The 16,721-nt window shown below is 40.4% G+C and overlaps 1 protein-coding gene across 3 annotated transcripts in view; it reads right to left on the bottom strand.

Moving 5' to 3' along the window:
- SMG1 (SMG1 nonsense mediated mRNA decay associated PI3K related kinase) overlaps positions 1–16,721 on the bottom strand; it is a 98,532-nt gene that overhangs the window by 59,465 nt on the left and 22,346 nt on the right. For 2 of the 3 annotated variants that reach the window (XM_004586788.3, XM_058680777.1), the window contains exons 2-10: positions 12,146–12,309; positions 11,521–11,676; positions 9,150–9,286; positions 7,541–7,599; positions 6,427–6,640; positions 4,439–4,564; positions 3,549–3,621; positions 2,732–2,829; positions 610–783 (exon numbers count right to left, since the gene is read on the bottom strand). In XM_004586788.3, coding sequence (XP_004586845.2) covers positions 610–783; positions 2,732–2,829; positions 3,549–3,621; positions 4,439–4,564; positions 6,427–6,640; positions 7,541–7,599; positions 9,150–9,286; positions 11,521–11,676; positions 12,146–12,309 — 1,201 coding nt within the window. Of the gene's footprint in view, positions 1–609; positions 784–2,731; positions 2,830–3,548; positions 3,622–4,438; positions 4,565–6,426; positions 6,641–7,540; positions 7,600–9,149; positions 9,287–11,520; positions 11,677–12,145; positions 12,310–16,649; positions 16,708–16,721 lie in introns of all 3 variants that reach the window. The other variant, XM_058680778.1, reaches the window with a different exon arrangement.

Raw genomic sequence — 16,721 nt, 5'->3', positions numbered from 1 at the left:
GTTACGCAGACTATACACTGGCCTGCAGTCCAGCACCATGAATATTCAGGGCCGCCATGAATACTCAGGGCTACTAAAGTGCAGGGCCATTTAACTAGCTCTTACAAGTCACCTCAGATTAAGATGTGTTTTAAACTCAATATCTTTATATCCTTTGCCACATTATGAAAATTTATAAAGATACACAAATTTCATGAGATTTGTTTTCTGTCACACTCACAGAACATTACATTAGGGGCCTTTATTTATGCTGTTATTTTTAATGCTCAAAAACTAAAAGGAGACAACAATTTGCTAGCAAAAGTGTATATATTTTTAACTATACAATTTTAAAAATAGTTTTTAAAAAATAAAACAAATGGGTTGATACAGAGAAAAGTTCACAGACATTTCTACAGAGGCCTCTCATGCCTGGGCCTGCGAGGTGAAAGGAGAGGCTGGACCATGGCAGGGCTCCCTACTCTGCCGGCTGTTCAAGCAGCCACATGCATATATATGCATGCTAAATAAGTGAGAGGTGAATTAACACAATTCACAAGTAAGTAGCGTATTGAAACCACAAAATAGCTTTATTCTTCAATCACATTTGAAACACCTAAGGACACTTACATCTGTTACATATGCCTCAGTAATTGGAGGACCCCGAACTGGGCTGAAGCGCTCCCCAATGCTCCTCACCACGGTACTAAATACCCGGAGCAGAGCTGCCAGCTTTGGTAATGACACTGATGGCGGAGGAACATCTTCATCCACTGATTCTCCAGAGGCCACATGGCTGAGGTCCTAGATAGGAATTCACAGCATTCTTATTTAAACAGCACATTGCTCTTTTAAAAAAAAAATGCCAACAAATTATTATATATTTGAGAAGGAAGACTCAGAAAAGAAGAGCTGAAAGGTTCCAAACATAAAGAAAAGACAGGAAAGCTAATTATTATATTATTATACATATAGCAAACTATGTCGTGAATGTGTACAATTACTATGTGCTTAAATAACCAAGCAAGCGCAGGAGCAGGCATGTGGCGCAGCAGCTAGGACCCATCTCACGTCACAGCGCCTGGGTGCCGCTCCCACTCCACACCCAATTCCAGCCTCCTACAAATGCATGCAACGGGACACAACTGGCTCTACCAGAGGGTCCCTGACTCTCAGACATTTCTGGAAGTAAACCAGAGAATAGTAGTCTCTCAGCCTTCCTGCCTCTCAAACACAACAAATATTTAAAACTATATTAATTGTTAAAGTTCCCAATTCTAAGCTAGTGATTTTAAATTGATTTTAATAAATTAATAAGAATTTCGTCCTATAAAACAGGACTAGACATAAAAATGAGTTTTATTTCTCTTATTATTTAAATAAGCCAGCATTTAACCCAGCAAGTTAAAAAATTATCTCTTACATCAACTCATACACTTACTGCAGTTACACACAGAGCCACAACTCAACATTTCTCAACTGGCTTTTTGCTAAAATCTCACTGTAGTATTCCTCCAGCTACTCACATACGCAATAAGTATACTATACCATCATTATACACTTGAAGAACCAAGTGGGAGGAGATTTTAAAAGTGCTAAAGCCTTGGGGCCAACAATGTGCACTGGTAGGTAAAGCCACTGTCTGTAATGACTGCTACCTCAAATGGTCACCAGTTCACGTCCTGGCTGCTCCTCTTCTAATCCTACTCCTGCTAACTGCCTGGAAAAGGAACAGAACATGACCCAAGTGTCTGGGCCCCTGGCTCTGTGGGGAGTGAACCAGAGGACGGAAGCTGGTCCATTAGAGCTGGCCCCCCAACACTTTTCTCTCCCTCTCCTCCTTCCCACCTCCCTCCGACTCACACACACACACACACACACAAAAGCTCTCTTCAGACTTGATCTGTAATTTAGTTGAGGAAATAACACACTCACAGGAAAAGATTAGCCCAAAACTGTGATACTAGAATGAGCATCTACATACAACTAAGTGTGAGGTAAAATAAGAGAAAGCGCTCTCTGGATACCAAAGGAGGTAATTCCAACAAACGAAAACAGGTGCTTCCTGAAATGCATATAAGAATTAAAAAGACATGATGGGTGTGAGGGTAAAAAAAAAAAGTTACAGAAGAAGCTCTTCCTTGTCTCCATAAGACAGCAGAGAAGTACAATTCAAAACAGTAAATCCTTACCGACTACACCAAGTTCCATGAACATGGAAGAAACAAGGAGAGCCCAACAGAAGCTGTGTCAGTGGGGCCTGGAAAGATAAGCACCAACCAGAGGGACCACAGTAGCCCCCAGGCACTCCACAGCACTCCACAGCACTCCACAGCAGTCAGAGGCTGCAGCCCAGACCTGTCTGTCCTCCAGGCATCCCTCAAGGTCCCGCACGTGGCAGGTGGGAAGCAGGCCCGGTAAGGCACAGCAGCCACTCACTATTTTGAAAACTCTTCTGGTAGCAAAAAGCATGAACTACAAAAAATATCTTCAAAAAATACCATTTTTGAGTAATCCAACTTTTACAAAACATTAAAGTCTGCAATTTTCATTTTAGGCTTTCTGGTGATCTTAATCTACAAACATTTGAAAACAAAAACTTAAAATACTGCAATGATGAAAAAACTGCAGTACTCCTTCAATCTCTGCTTAAGTGCCAAATTGCCTCTGCATTATTTTACAATACGTCTAACACTTCAGCTTTCCTGCTTAACGGAGATTTAAAGAAATAACAGCTTTTAATAACACTCACCTCAGCATATGCCTCCATGTCTTCAAGAAACTGACCAAGTAGAGTGGTGGAGAACGCCAGATCAGCTACCCAAAATGGCTCCAAACTCTGCAACCACCCTTAGAATCACAAGAAATTTTGGAAAAGTAGAACAAATCAATTTAATCAAATGTAAGTTGACCCAAGCACTTTGTTTTAAAGGTATCTGTTTTTTACAAGGCTGCCCTTAAAATTAAAACTATAAAATGACAACTAACTTTAAACATGCGAATCATTATTAAACTAAGCCTCTGAGATGTTGCAGAAATTAGCATTCTACAGAAATTTTAAATCCCAGGTTCTGACACTTTGCAGCTCATTTACAATTCAGGTTGTCACTACACATGACTTCAACTAAAATGCCACAATTGAATGCCAGTCTGGCTTTCTAATCCAGAACCAGATCTAACTATCAAAGATGTGCACTCATTTCCCCAATGGAGACAAACAGAACCACTCTCACCAGCATATCCGATTTTCAGAACTATATTACAGCAATTAAAACAAGTAGAAATGTGCAAATGTGCTGTGCTATTCACATAAAACTAAAAAACAAAAATCCAAAACCCTATCATGTATGACAATTCTCCAAGTTATTCTCTTTAACAATCATAAAAATAAAATGTCACCATACACATTACTACACTACTGCCAGTTACAGAATTTTCCTTTAAAAGGACACATTTGGCAAACAAGTAATACTCATTTATGATAACCAAAATGTCACCCTGAATTAGACAGCTTTCTTGTACTATTAAAGAAATAGTACTAACAGCTAGTCTTGGGGCACCAGACTTACCAGACACCTGCTGGGTGAGCGAAGGTTTCTGAGTATGATCTATGTGCCATCCAACCAATATATCAACAGTATCCTTGAAAGGAAAACAAAGAAGAAAATGGGGTCAACCATGTTAAGGTATTACTGTTATCCCACCTATCGACCATTCAAAAGTAATAAGATTTGGGCCCAGCACGGTAGCCTTGCACGCTCCTAGATCCCATATGGCTGCCAGTTCATATCCCAGCTGTTCCACTTCCCATCCAGCTCCCTGCTTGTGGCCTGGGAAAGCAGTGGAGGACGGCCCAAAACCGTGGGACCCTGAACCCGCATGGGAGAACTGGAAGAATGAAAGAGCAAAGGTACAGAAGAATAAAGGATTTGCACTTATGACAATGATGAAATACTCTTTTAAATACCTTAAAAGTGGAGCAGGCATTCTGGCTCAGCAGGTTATTTCACCACTTGAGACACCCACATCTCATATCAGAGTACCAGAGACGGAATCCCACTTCAGCTTCCAATGCAACTTGCTCCTGCTAAACCCCCCACCCTCACACACCACCCCACCTATACTCCCATCCCCGGCAGGCAGCAGGTGATAGCCTGAGTATCACCCTGTTAGGAGACCAAGTTCAAGTTCCTGATTCCTAACTTGGGCCTGGCCCAGTCTTGGCTATTCCAGCAATTTGGGTAGCAAACTAGCAGATGGCAGCTCTCTATCTCTCCCTCCACTTTGCAAAAAACATCTCATCTTTAAAAATGTAAAGGGCTTTTTAAAAGAAGTATCTTAAAGTATTGATGTAATCACAAAGATGGTATTTTTTATTAAAACACACACACATACACACACACACACCCCTACTTCTGCCTCACCCCATTATCCTAAAAAACATGACTGAGGAACTCACCCTAAAATTTGTGCTGAAAATATGAGGGTAACATCGGGCCACCAAAAGAATGCATTTAACACATTTGCAAAGTAATTCTGGTGTATCCACATTTTCAAGAATGGACTGCAGGCTGGTCATCACAAGCTTGAAAATAAAAGTTACAACTATGAACATTCAATAAAATACAAAGAAAACAAGAAAATTTGGTTCACTATTCAGTACTATCTAAAATTGATTATGATAATGAAGAAAAATACTTTATAAAATACTTTAAAGCTACTTCAAAATTTTTTTTTCCAACACTTCATTCCACTAAGGTTTAGGCATATCATAACTTGCTGTAACATGAGTTAGCATTAGTCCTATCTTTAACATCAGCTATGACTAAAGATATTTAGCAAGCACAATGTTTGTAAGACACACGTCTTCTGCACATATCACAATTTCCAATTCAAATTAAAGAACAAATTTTACATGATATCCTTCAGAACAAACTCGGTACACAGTTAGCTACAACTAGGTTGAACTATATATATATAAGTTCCACTATATATATTACCACTATATATATTACCACTATATGTTACTAAACGTGTGGTATATCACTGACAGAATATATTGCAACAGTTAAAAATGACTTTTCTGCAAAAAGAAAAAGCTCTTCTTTACAAAAAGTTACAAACAGAATACTAGATTAAAAAACCCAAAAGCCAATGTTATAAACTATAAGCACAAAAGATGCTGGTATATGTTACAAAATCCATCTAAAGGGTTCCTACGATCACAGAATAAAGTATGGCTAACAACAAGACAGTAGGAAGGTCTCATGATATTATGTACATATTATGCTCGCAGTTTTTGTGTTTTAAGAATTGTATTTATTCTTACTGGAAAGACAGATTTACAGAGAAAAGAACAGACACAAAGATCTTTCACCTACTGGTTCATTCCCCAAATTGCCCCAATGGTCAGAGCTGAGCTGATGTGAAGCCAGGAGCCAATTTCCTGTCTCCCACAAAACAAAGGTGCAGGGACCCAAGAACCTGGGGCCATCTTCTGCTGCTTTCCCAGGCCATCATCAAGGAGCTGGATGAGGCTCTGGGCTCCTGGTTTCGGATTAGCTCAGCTCCAGCCATTAAGGCCACTTGGGGAGTGAATCACTGGACAGAAGATATTCCAGAAGATCTTCCTCTCTATATATCTGACTTTCCAATAAAAACAAATCTTTTTTTAAAAAAGGAAAAAAGGTATATATAGTAAGCCGAATTTAATCACACACTGTTTAGTTATAGACATTTTCTCATACTTTCTAAAAACTTTCCTCATAACCTTCAGGCTGCTGATTTCAGACTGGGCCCAGTCCAGCCACGTGGAAGTGAACCAGCAAATGGAGGAGGACCTCTGTCTCTCTGCCTCTCTTTCGCACTTTGTAACTCTGCCTTTCTAATAAAAATAAAATTTCAAGACAATATCTGAACAATAACGTACTTCAAAAAAATGTACTTAAAATCTTATTTAAAACTAAGGAATAACCTTTTAATAGATTCGGACATAAAGATGAAATAAAACGAAACAGAACTGTCATTCATTTACAGGCAGTCATTTTACACAACTTGGATTAAGAATTCTTGACACATTATGAAACTTAAGAAGCATTAGAATAGAGTTGTGATGCCTAATTGCTGTGTCCCTCAAAAAACGTGACGTGTTCTGTTGTACAGCTGCTGGTAGAATTCCCACTTTCAAATCTTCAGATCAGTGTGCAACTTGCAAGGATAGCTTATAAAACAGAGATCCTCCCATACCTTCAAACATGTTATTTAAAATCTATCTGTAATGTGTATACTTTACTCAAAGTGACAAAGAGGAAATTTATTTACATTATATTTAAAACTCTCCGTAGATAACTCTTATTCTGTTTGCTTTTTTCAAGCTCGCCCAAGGACACTGCAGCAAGGGCAATTTGCTTCTCAAGTACATTATCAATCCCCACCCCTTGTTCTTACCTGCATTACAGATGAAAAGGCTTTCTTTTCTCCTACAGTCTCCAGTGCTTTGTAGGTGGCACATAAGTAGAGGAGTTTAACTTCATCTTTTGTAGATGAGCTAAATTTGCTAAAAATCCATTTGAAGATCTTCTCGGCCTCATAGCTCAGAGAAGCACAGAGGAGGCCGAGACAGCAGGCGCCCTCCTGTCTCAACTCCTGCAGCAATTTGCTACTGTGTTTATTTCAACACAAACAACACACACACACACACACAAAGTGTAAGCTTAAGCTTCCAAGGATGACAGGAATAACATCTTACAAAAGACCATCTTCAATGACTTTTTAAACATTTCTGCCAAAACTACAGAAATCAACTCACACTGTATTTTCTTTATTCTACAAAACCCAAGCGTTTTTCAGACATTAAACAGTCTGTCAAACACTAGATGTTTTTCTATAAATTCAATTACTCATTATCAACAGTAAGGAAAGGCCCAAAGATACTAAAATTCAGGCTTCAAGTTTCATCTCAAACTATATTAAACGATTTAGGAAAATATAGCAAAATATATACAAAATACAACAAGTAATTACCTTCTATCTGATAATCTACGTTAGAAATGTTAAATTTAAAAACTTGTAAGGATAACGGCACTGACTTCAGCATAGCAAGTAACCAGATGGACTAAACCCATCAAAAGACCACTCCGTGGCCTGCTAAGGCTAGTTTCAGATGTCTTCCATCACAATTCTTTGACAACAAGTGTTACTGTTCCACAAACCATGGTGAAAACCAACAGGTCTCCTTCACTCCCAAGAAGCTGCCTTTCACTTTGGTTGACTAGTTTCAAAACTTTTATGTATATAAAATCAATCACTAACTTAGGCCTACATCAAGAATTTACAGCATTCTACAAGTCAATACTTAAAGAGTGTCAAATCTAAAAAAAAAAAAAAAAAAATTCCTTTTCAAGCGGATTCCACTAGATTTCAATCTTAATTAACATAAAAATACAGAAAACAGTGACAAGACCAGGTGTCATGTTCTATGTTCATTAACAAACCCAATGGAATTATCTCCTTTTTATTTCTAAATAATTTCTAAAAAACACTTTTAAATTAAATTACTTACCTTTCATTAAGTACATCATGTACAGCAGCCAAGATATTATCCAACTGTTTAACTAGCACCTTTAAAAAAAATCACATTTATTAAAACTCCTAACTTTTACATTGTTAACAATACTATATCCTTTTTTGTTACTTGTTTTTCCCTCCAAATTTTAATTATATTGCATATTAACTTCCTTATTATTCTCAGCAACCAACTAGTAGATCAGGAATGTCCTAAACTTTTTCTCACGACAATCCATAAATTCATCCTTGGGAAACATAAAAGCATTAATGACAACTATCAACTCAATGTGTTTTATTATGAAATGTGAAAAATGGATCAATGAAGGAAAAGACAGATGAAGTTATGTAATCATGCAATTCGATAATAGTAATAAAATTTGGATGGTAGATTTAAATTTACTGTAATTTTTTTCAAGATTTATTTTTTAATCTGAAAGGCAGATTTTGAGAGAGAATGACACAGAGAGGTCCTCCATTCATCAGTTCACTCCCCAAATGGCCACAACGGCCAGAGCTAAGCTGAAGCTGGAAGCCAGGAGCTTCTTCCCGACCTCCTCTGTGGATGCAGGGACCAGAGGCCTTAGGCTGTTCACTGCTGTCTCAGGCCACAATGCAGAGCTGGATTCAAAGCGGAGCAGCTGGGACATGAACCAACTCCGGGTCTCCCACACGGGTGCAGTGTCCCAATGCATTGGGTCGTCCTCAACTGCCTTCCCAGGCCACAAGCAGGGAGCTGGATGGGAAGTGGAGCTGCCGGGATTAGAACCGGCGCCCATATAGGATCCCGGGGCGTTCAAGGCGAGGACTTTAGCTGCTAGGCCACACCGCCGGGCCCGGTTTGAGCTTTTCTATAGCTCCATATAAATAATGAAGATTAAATAATGAAGATAAATGTATAATTGCTTCTGCTGTTTACTAGAGGGCTTTCCATTTACTAAACCACTACACCAGAACAACCAAAACATGTACCCTCAACCCCAGGAATACAGGACTAAAAACTAGAGGCAACAGAATTATCCACAGGCTTCAACGTGTTAAAAATGACACAGGCATTGTGGCACACATGGGTTAAGCCACTACCACCTGGGATACCCACACCCCCACTGCCTCGTCAGTTTGAGTCCCAGCTTGCTGCTCCTCATGATGCAGCTCTTCCTGCTAATGCACAATTAAGAGGCAGCAGACAGTGGCTCAAGCGCTTGGAACCCTGCCACCCACTAGGAAGAACTGGCTGGAGCCAGCTGCCGCCCCCAGGTTTCTGCCTGGCCAAACCTCAGCTACTGCAGGCACTTCAGGCAGTGAGGCAACAGATGAATCAATCAATCAATCTCTCTCTCTCTCTCTCTCTCTCTCTCTCTCTCTCTCTCTCCCCCTGCCTTTCAAGCTGATTAAAGCAAACATTTAAAACAAAAAGCACCTCAACTGGAGATGACACCAACATGGACCCAGCAATGGACAGAGGTAGATCAAATATTCAGGACATTACGTTCTAGGTCATTATAATACAAGCCTAATGGTGTACTCTTTTTGTACACCATTCCACACAGCATTATTTCATTATGGAAACAAGACATAATCAACGTTTTGAAATACACTATACTGACCAGCTTATTTTCTGGTTGCTGAATGAATTCTTTCAACTGCTTTACAGTAGCCAGTCTCCGGTCTCTGTCATCTTCCCGGGTGATCCTCCGTAGAAGATTCGACAGTCGAGACTCATCAGAATAAGACATCGATCGCTCTGTGCACATAAACATGTTGTTGCCCATTGAGTATAAACAAGCTTAATGGTCCAAATACATTCAAGTTACATAAAACAGCATAGTCCAATAGAGGGTAAAAACTTCAAGGAATGCATGTTCTGTCACTCTTTGTCTTTCTATATATACAGCTCCAACAGAGTTCCTGGCACATAGCTAATATTAAAAAAAAAAAAATGCCAAAGGAAACAATAAATGAAGGCTAAGCACACTGAACACCTCGTTCCAGAGCACCAGCTGAGACACACGGGCTCAGCTCCACTCTCAGCAGGCCCATTCCACGCTCAGCTGAAGAGCACAGCACAGGGAAACAATTTCAACAGATGAAGGATAGAGTCTCAACCAGACAGACACAGGTCTGGCTTCTGACGTTTTCTCACCTAGGTATTCCACTGAAAAGAGTCCCTTTTCGCAAAGTTTAAGCACACATTCAGTTCAACAGCGTGTAACTACTCTTAACTACCATCTACCACACACAAAACTTGCTGCACATTGAGTAGCAAACCTTGAATGTTCTGCCCTTCATCCTTTAATCACAAGAATGCAAAGGACACTAACAACATAACATGTACTTAAGGATGATACTTAAAAATAAATTTGTTTATTAGCAAGTCAGATAAAAAGAGGAGAGATAGAGAGGAAGATCTTCTATCCACTGGTTCATTCCCCAAGTGACTGTAATGTCTGGAGCTGACACAATCTGAAACCAGGAACCAGGAACCTCTTCCAGGTCTCCCATGCGGGTACAAGGTCCCAAGGCTTGGGGTCATCCTCAACTGCTTTTCCAGGCCCCAAGCAGGGATCTGGTTGGAAAGTGGGGCCACCAGGGTTAAGAACTGGCACCCATATGGAATCCCTGTGCATGCAAGGCAAGGACTTTAGCCGCTAGGCCACCATGCTATGCTATTCAGTATAATTAGCCAATATGCACATAAATAACAAACAACATCAACGGGGCCAGAGACTGTGGCACAGTGGATAAAGCTGCCACCTGCGGTGCCAATACCCCATAAAGGTGGCGGTTCAAGTCCCAGTCACTCCACTTCCAACCCAGCTCCCTGCTAATATGCCTGGCAAAGCAGCAAAGGGTGGCCCAAGTGCTTGGGCCCCTGCAACCACGTGTGAGACCTAGAAACCGTTCATGGCTTTGGACAGGTCCAACTGCTGTAGCCACTTGGGAAGTGAACCAGCAGACAGATGATCTCCTTCTCTACCCCCCTAACTCTGCCCTTCAAATAAATCCATTAACTAATTTAAAACATACACATCAACAGGCCTGACAGTTTCATTTCTAAGGTGTAACAAAATGAAGAAAACAAAATAACTGAAGAAAAAGGATAGGATTTTTAAAATATAAATTCCTAGTTCACAAAGTATCTTAATATAGAAAATGTCAGTAGGTTGGCAACTGAGAATCCAGGCTCTATTTACAATCCTGCCACTAATACAACATGGTAACTGAGCTGCTAGAGAAGTGGAACTGGACTACATGAGCTCCACAGTCACTCTCCAGGATTTGCATTAAATCTAGGATTTAAACTCTACTAAGAAACTGTGCACTCTTTAACTTAGTCATTTAACTCCTGAAAACTTACTCAAAGGAAACCATGCTTTTAACGTTATGTGCTCCCTACAAAAGGCTGAAAAGACAAAGACGTCGGTAGGAAAATGTAACACACATGCATGGAGAGGGAGAACATGAGAAACAAAAGGTTCAAAGGCTACTTACATCCACAAAGCATACGCACAAAACATCTCCATTTCCACTTGACCGGTCTACTCAAATTTCCCTTTAAGGAAAAAAATATCTCTGCCTCTAATCCTCGCATTTCAAGGCACTGGGTTATAAGGCAGAACGTGGCCTTAAGCTAACTGCAGAAAAGGGCCTCCTCTATACACGAGGGTCCTCCACCAACCCAAGAGTGAACGACTTGCTACAGTAAGTGCCTACCGCACATTCAGTAGCATCATCACTGGGGAAACCCTTTAGAGCTCATTCCGTCTTACCTTTAAAAAAAAAAAAAAACTCTTTCTTTTAAAAAGTATTAAAGCATTTCCTGTAGGAGATGAACAATTCACAGGAAAAGGAGGTAAATCACCACCACCTCCACAGGCCCGGCAACTCACACTCGGCTAATGACAGCGCGCAGACAGGCCTTAGCAGCAGGCCCCCGCCCAGGCCTCAGTGACTGCTTCCGGCTGTTCGCAGCCTTACCCTGGGATTTCCTCATGTCTTTGGTGGCTAATGCACGACTGCCATGCTGGACACTGGTGAACTCAGGGCTGGTCACATTGTTAACTCTCAGCTCTTGCCCCAACGACTTCCGACCATAAGTATTTTCCCCAGATCCTCCATTGACACTGTAGCCACCTGAAAACAGCAACGTTCGGAACATTGTAACAGGATTGTTTCACTCTGTCAGGACCCCAAGGTTCAGGATCTTAAATCCACAGCTTAACCAGCCCTTGCTTCGCCTCCTACCTTCTACCCCTGCTCCAGCCTATCATGAAATCATTTTTATTTCAGTTTAATTGTTTCACTGGAAGATAAGCACAGAAGCTAAAACATTAAAAACTTTTTAGAAGTCTTCAGAAGAGACAAATTGGGAAAGACTTCAACCTCATGAAAACACCACACTTTGTCTAGAAAGGAAACTGCATTTATTACATGTATCAAGAACTCGAATTCTTTTAAAAAGTAGACAAATTATAACTTTTCAGAAATAATAGCTTATTATTTATATCAGCGTTATTACTATGAGAGACTATTAGAGCCAAGGGAAGGGTGAGAGTCAACACATGAACAACACTCATGCCAAAGCACTGAGAAAAGACCTCACCCTTGTCGTCATTCTGTATGTCAGCGTGAACTCTGGTATCATCATGCCGCTGCCGGGACACCACAGCTGAATTTGAAGATTGCAGTCCATATGAGGAAGAACCCCCCCTATCTCTGGACAAAGAATATTTTAAACTATCTGGATCGGCTGATGCACTATCAGTTCTGAAAAGACAAAAAAGTGTAAGATTAGAACTCGAAGCAAGCATTTTAATGCACATTATCATAATTTTTTAAACAAGCCTTTCTCTTCCATTTAACCATTATCAGAGTAAGAATAAATGCCAGGATTACACAGCTCAGGCTAGACTTCCCGGGCCCTTCACTGGTTTTAGAAAAACCAAGCCTATCACTCCAGCAAAAGGGCAGCTGGGCACTCTGGTGCAGGATTTTCTTTCCTCCTATGATTTGACAAAAACAGTAATTCTTCCTAAATTCTTTCCCGAGGAAGAGGGTGTATCAGTCAGAAAATGTCACTCTTCCTACATACTAAAACCACTGGCAGCACATTAGGCGGGACAGTGTGTCGACCAATCACATTAAAGGACAGACTAAAGGCAACAGGCTCCAAACTTTGAACTGAATTCTTAATTATCTGGTGGGAAAAAAGAGAATGAGACCTGAAAGTAAGCTCAGGGAAAGAACACTTTGGCTAAGAAGTGCAGTTATTTCACCATACAACTGAAAGATCCCTTAACTGTAAAGAGTATCAATTAAAATTACAAAACATAAGGAAACAAAGTTTCAAGAAAACAGAAGTAAGGTAGTCCACAATTTATTTAAAATGTAAATACATGACACTAACAAACAAGTGGTGCAGCCCAGGATAAAATTAACGCACTTTCCAGGTCAGTGCCTGTCTGAGCTGCACCTTGGTTTTTTTATCAGTAAAACAGAGAAGCTACAACATTTCTCGGGAGTCTTACTCTTTCAACCATCAACCACAGACTTGTTAAGAAAGGAAACCATACAAAGCATTCTACTCCCAGTATCTGAAAGACAAGTAAGCAGTTCCTCTTTCACTAATTTTCTATCGGAAGGAACAACTTTCTGGGGAAAAAAAAAAATCACTCCTATGGTACTTACAAAAAACACATTCTAAATTAAAATTATTTGGAGAATCCTAGAACATTCTAAGTGTAGAAGCTTGCCTATTCATCTTTGTGCACCTTCCATGTGCACAAATGATAGGTTGATGTGCATTAGATGGGTACATACAGGTGTATATGTTTATATATTTCATTTTGATACAACATCTACTCAGACTTCATTATCCTTTCTTTGCTAGTACCTACAAAAGTATTTAAACATGAAACGCTGCACACACTCCATCAGTTGGACACCTTGGTCTGTCCTTGGCAATCACTGTAAATGTATCATATAGAATGCAAACAGGTCCAATTAAATTTGAATTCCTAACTGGAACAACTCTAAATTACTTGAGACTTCATAATAATTCCATAATCTCTATAGCATACTAAAATAATTAAGGCTCCATAATGGAATATTTTCTTCCAATATTCAGAATTCACTGTTCATAAACACAGCTAAGGACTTCTAACATGGAAAAAGAAAAATCTAAGGAATTTCAAGAAGGGCGTGAATATATTTTAAGAATACTAAATCTATAAACAATAAAATATCATAAATACTCAGTAGGCCATAAGAACTTTCATTAAACTAATAGATATTCCCCAGGTATCTAAAAATAGCAATCCAGGGGTCTGTATTCTGGCATAACATGTAAAGCTATCACCTTCAACACTGGCATCCAAATAGGTGCCAATTCATGCCCTTCCCGCTTCACTTTCAATCTTGTTCCTGAGTAATGACCTGGGAAAAGCAGAAGAAGGTGGCTCAAGTGTTTGGGCCCCTGCCTTCCCCGTGGGAGACCTGGAAGAAACTCCTGGCTTGAGCCTAGCCCAGCACTGTCATTACAGCCATCTGGGAGTAAATGAGAGGATAGGAAATCTGTGTCTCACTTTCCCCCGCGCTCAAAGATCCTCTCTCTGCAGAGATAAGGAGAGACAGAGAGAAAAATGTCCCATCCACTGATTCACTCCCCAAATGGCCACAAATGGCCAGAGCTGAGCCAATCTGCAGCAAGGAGCCAGGAGCTTCTTCCAGTTCTCCCATGCAATTGCAGGGTCTCAAGGCTTTGGGCTGTCCTCGGCTGCTTTCCCAGGCCACAAGCAGGGAGCTGGATGGGAAGTGGAGCTGCAGGGACATGAACCGGCAGCCATGTGGGATCCTGGCACTTAAAGGAGGAGGATTAACTAATTGAACCACTGCATGGCACTCCTGTGTCCCTCAATTTTTAACAGCAACTGTCAAAATAAACAAATAAATCCTTAGATAGATAGATAGATAGATACTGCAAGGCCCAGCATCATGATGTAGCAGCATCTCTTAGGCCTCTGCCTGCAGCACTGCCATCCAATATGGGTGAAAGCTTGAGTTCCAGCTGCTCCAATTCCAACTCCCTGCAAATGGCCTGAGAGCAGCAGAGACCCTAGGCCTATGCACTGCAATGTGAGATCCAGAAGTAGCTCCTGCTTCAGATGGCCCACCTCCAGCTATTGTGGCCATTTGGGGAATAACCAAGTGGATACTCTGTAACTGAGCCTTTCAAATAAAAATATACCTTTTAAGAGAGAGAGATCAAAATAGCACATGAAATGTCACCTATAATAAACTGCAATATGTTATTACTTTCTGAAAGGGGACTAAAAATAAAACAGTTACAAACTTTTCTGACAGTTCTGGAATTTGTCAGTACATATAGCACCTAATACAACCTGGGGAAGAGTCATTGCTGGTAAACAAAAGCACATCAACACGTGACTAATGCTAAAACATAACTTAAGTCTACAACTGTCTAAGCACATCTTTATTATATTTACATAACACACTTACTGTCCTCACTATTAAGAGCTAAATGTCTATCAATTTCTGGCAACACAGTAGTTAAGGCAGCAGAGAATACAAACTAAAAAGGGATCTGGGCTCAAATCCCAGTTCCAGGAATGCAAAGGTTCTTGCACCTCTGCATACAACATTTAATCTCCAAATACTAATTGTCTTTTTATATGAAATTGGAATAATATCCATCTAGCATGTAAGACTATTGTGAGACTTAAACAAGATAATGAGTTCTTAAATATTTAGATTGCAAGGCACATTAAAATGATGACCCAGGACCCAGCATGGGAACCTAGTGGCTAAAGTCCTCACCTTGCACACACAGGGATGACCACCAGTTCTAATCCCCATAGCCCCACTTCCCATCCAGTTCCCTGTTTGTGGCCTAGGAAAGCAGTCATGGACGGCTCCAAGCCTTGGGACCCTGCCCCACTGTGGGAAACCTGAAAGAAACCCCAGCCACTGCGGCCTCTTGGACAGTGAATCATCGGATGGAAGATCTTCCTTTCTATCTCTCCTCCTCAATATATCTTTTAAAAAAAGATGACCCTTGGGCCCGGCGGCATGGCCTAGCGGCTAAAGTCCTCGCCTTGAATGCCCCGGGATCCCATAAGGGCGTCGGTTCTAATCCCGGCAGCTCCACTTCCCATCCAGCTCCCTGCTTGTGGCCTGGGAAAGCAGTCGAGCATGGCCCAAGGCTTTGGGACCCTGCACCCACATGGGAGACCTGGAAGAGGTTCCTGGTTCCCAGCTTCTGATCGGCGCAGCACCGGCTGTTGCGGCTCACTTGGGGAGTGAATCATCGGATGGAAGATCTTCCTCTCTGTCTCTCCTCCTCTCTGTATATCTGATTTTCCAATAAAAATAAATAAATCTTTCTAAAAAGAAAAAGATGACCCAAACATAAAATAAACACAAGGTTTATAATCTGAGGAAGTTAATACTCAAACAGATCAACACATAAATATAACTGAAACAAGTTCTTACACTCAATAAACAACTTATTTTAAGTTCTCTGCTTAAGAACTGAATAATTACTATTACCATAATCCCAGCACTGCCTAAAAACTCCCTAGTTGCCACTTCTTCTGATATAAATTGATCAAATATTTTCCAACTAGAATCAAGTTTGTAAGCATTCTGAACCCAAAAGCACAAAATAGTTCAGAATTTAAAGGAAATTTCTTGTAATATTAAATGCTAGGAATTCAAAAAAAGTTAAACAGTTTTACTAAACAACAAGATCATCCCAGTCCAATAAACAGAAAAATTATTAAAGAACGGAAATGAACACTTAAGATCAAGCAATCAAAGGCACAAAATAGAAAACGCAGGTTTGAATCCCAAAAGACAGTCATAAATGTTAAGCTAGTTAGAAAGGCTGAAAAAGCTATCATCTGCCAGAATAAGTGATCTGTTAAGGCTAAGAATCCCAGACAGGATCCAAAAATACCACGACAGTCCCTCTAATGCTGGAAAATCAAAGAAAGAAAAAGAAATGCATCTACATCCCCAAAAGGATCGAACTGAAGTTAAAGCCTGTTGTACATGCCACAGGAGAGGTAAGTTTCTAAAGCTCATACCTCAAAAATCGCATACTGTATAATATGGAGCCTTTGTGATGTTTTGCATCAAGTCAATCTGTAAGACAGTAG

Source organism: Ochotona princeps, chromosome 24 (genome assembly GCF_030435755.1).
Source record: "Ochotona princeps isolate mOchPri1 chromosome 24, mOchPri1.hap1, whole genome shotgun sequence".
NCBI classification, from domain to species: Eukaryota; Metazoa; Chordata; class Mammalia; order Lagomorpha; family Ochotonidae; genus Ochotona; species Ochotona princeps.
This window is presented reverse-complemented; position numbering and strand designations above follow the sequence as displayed.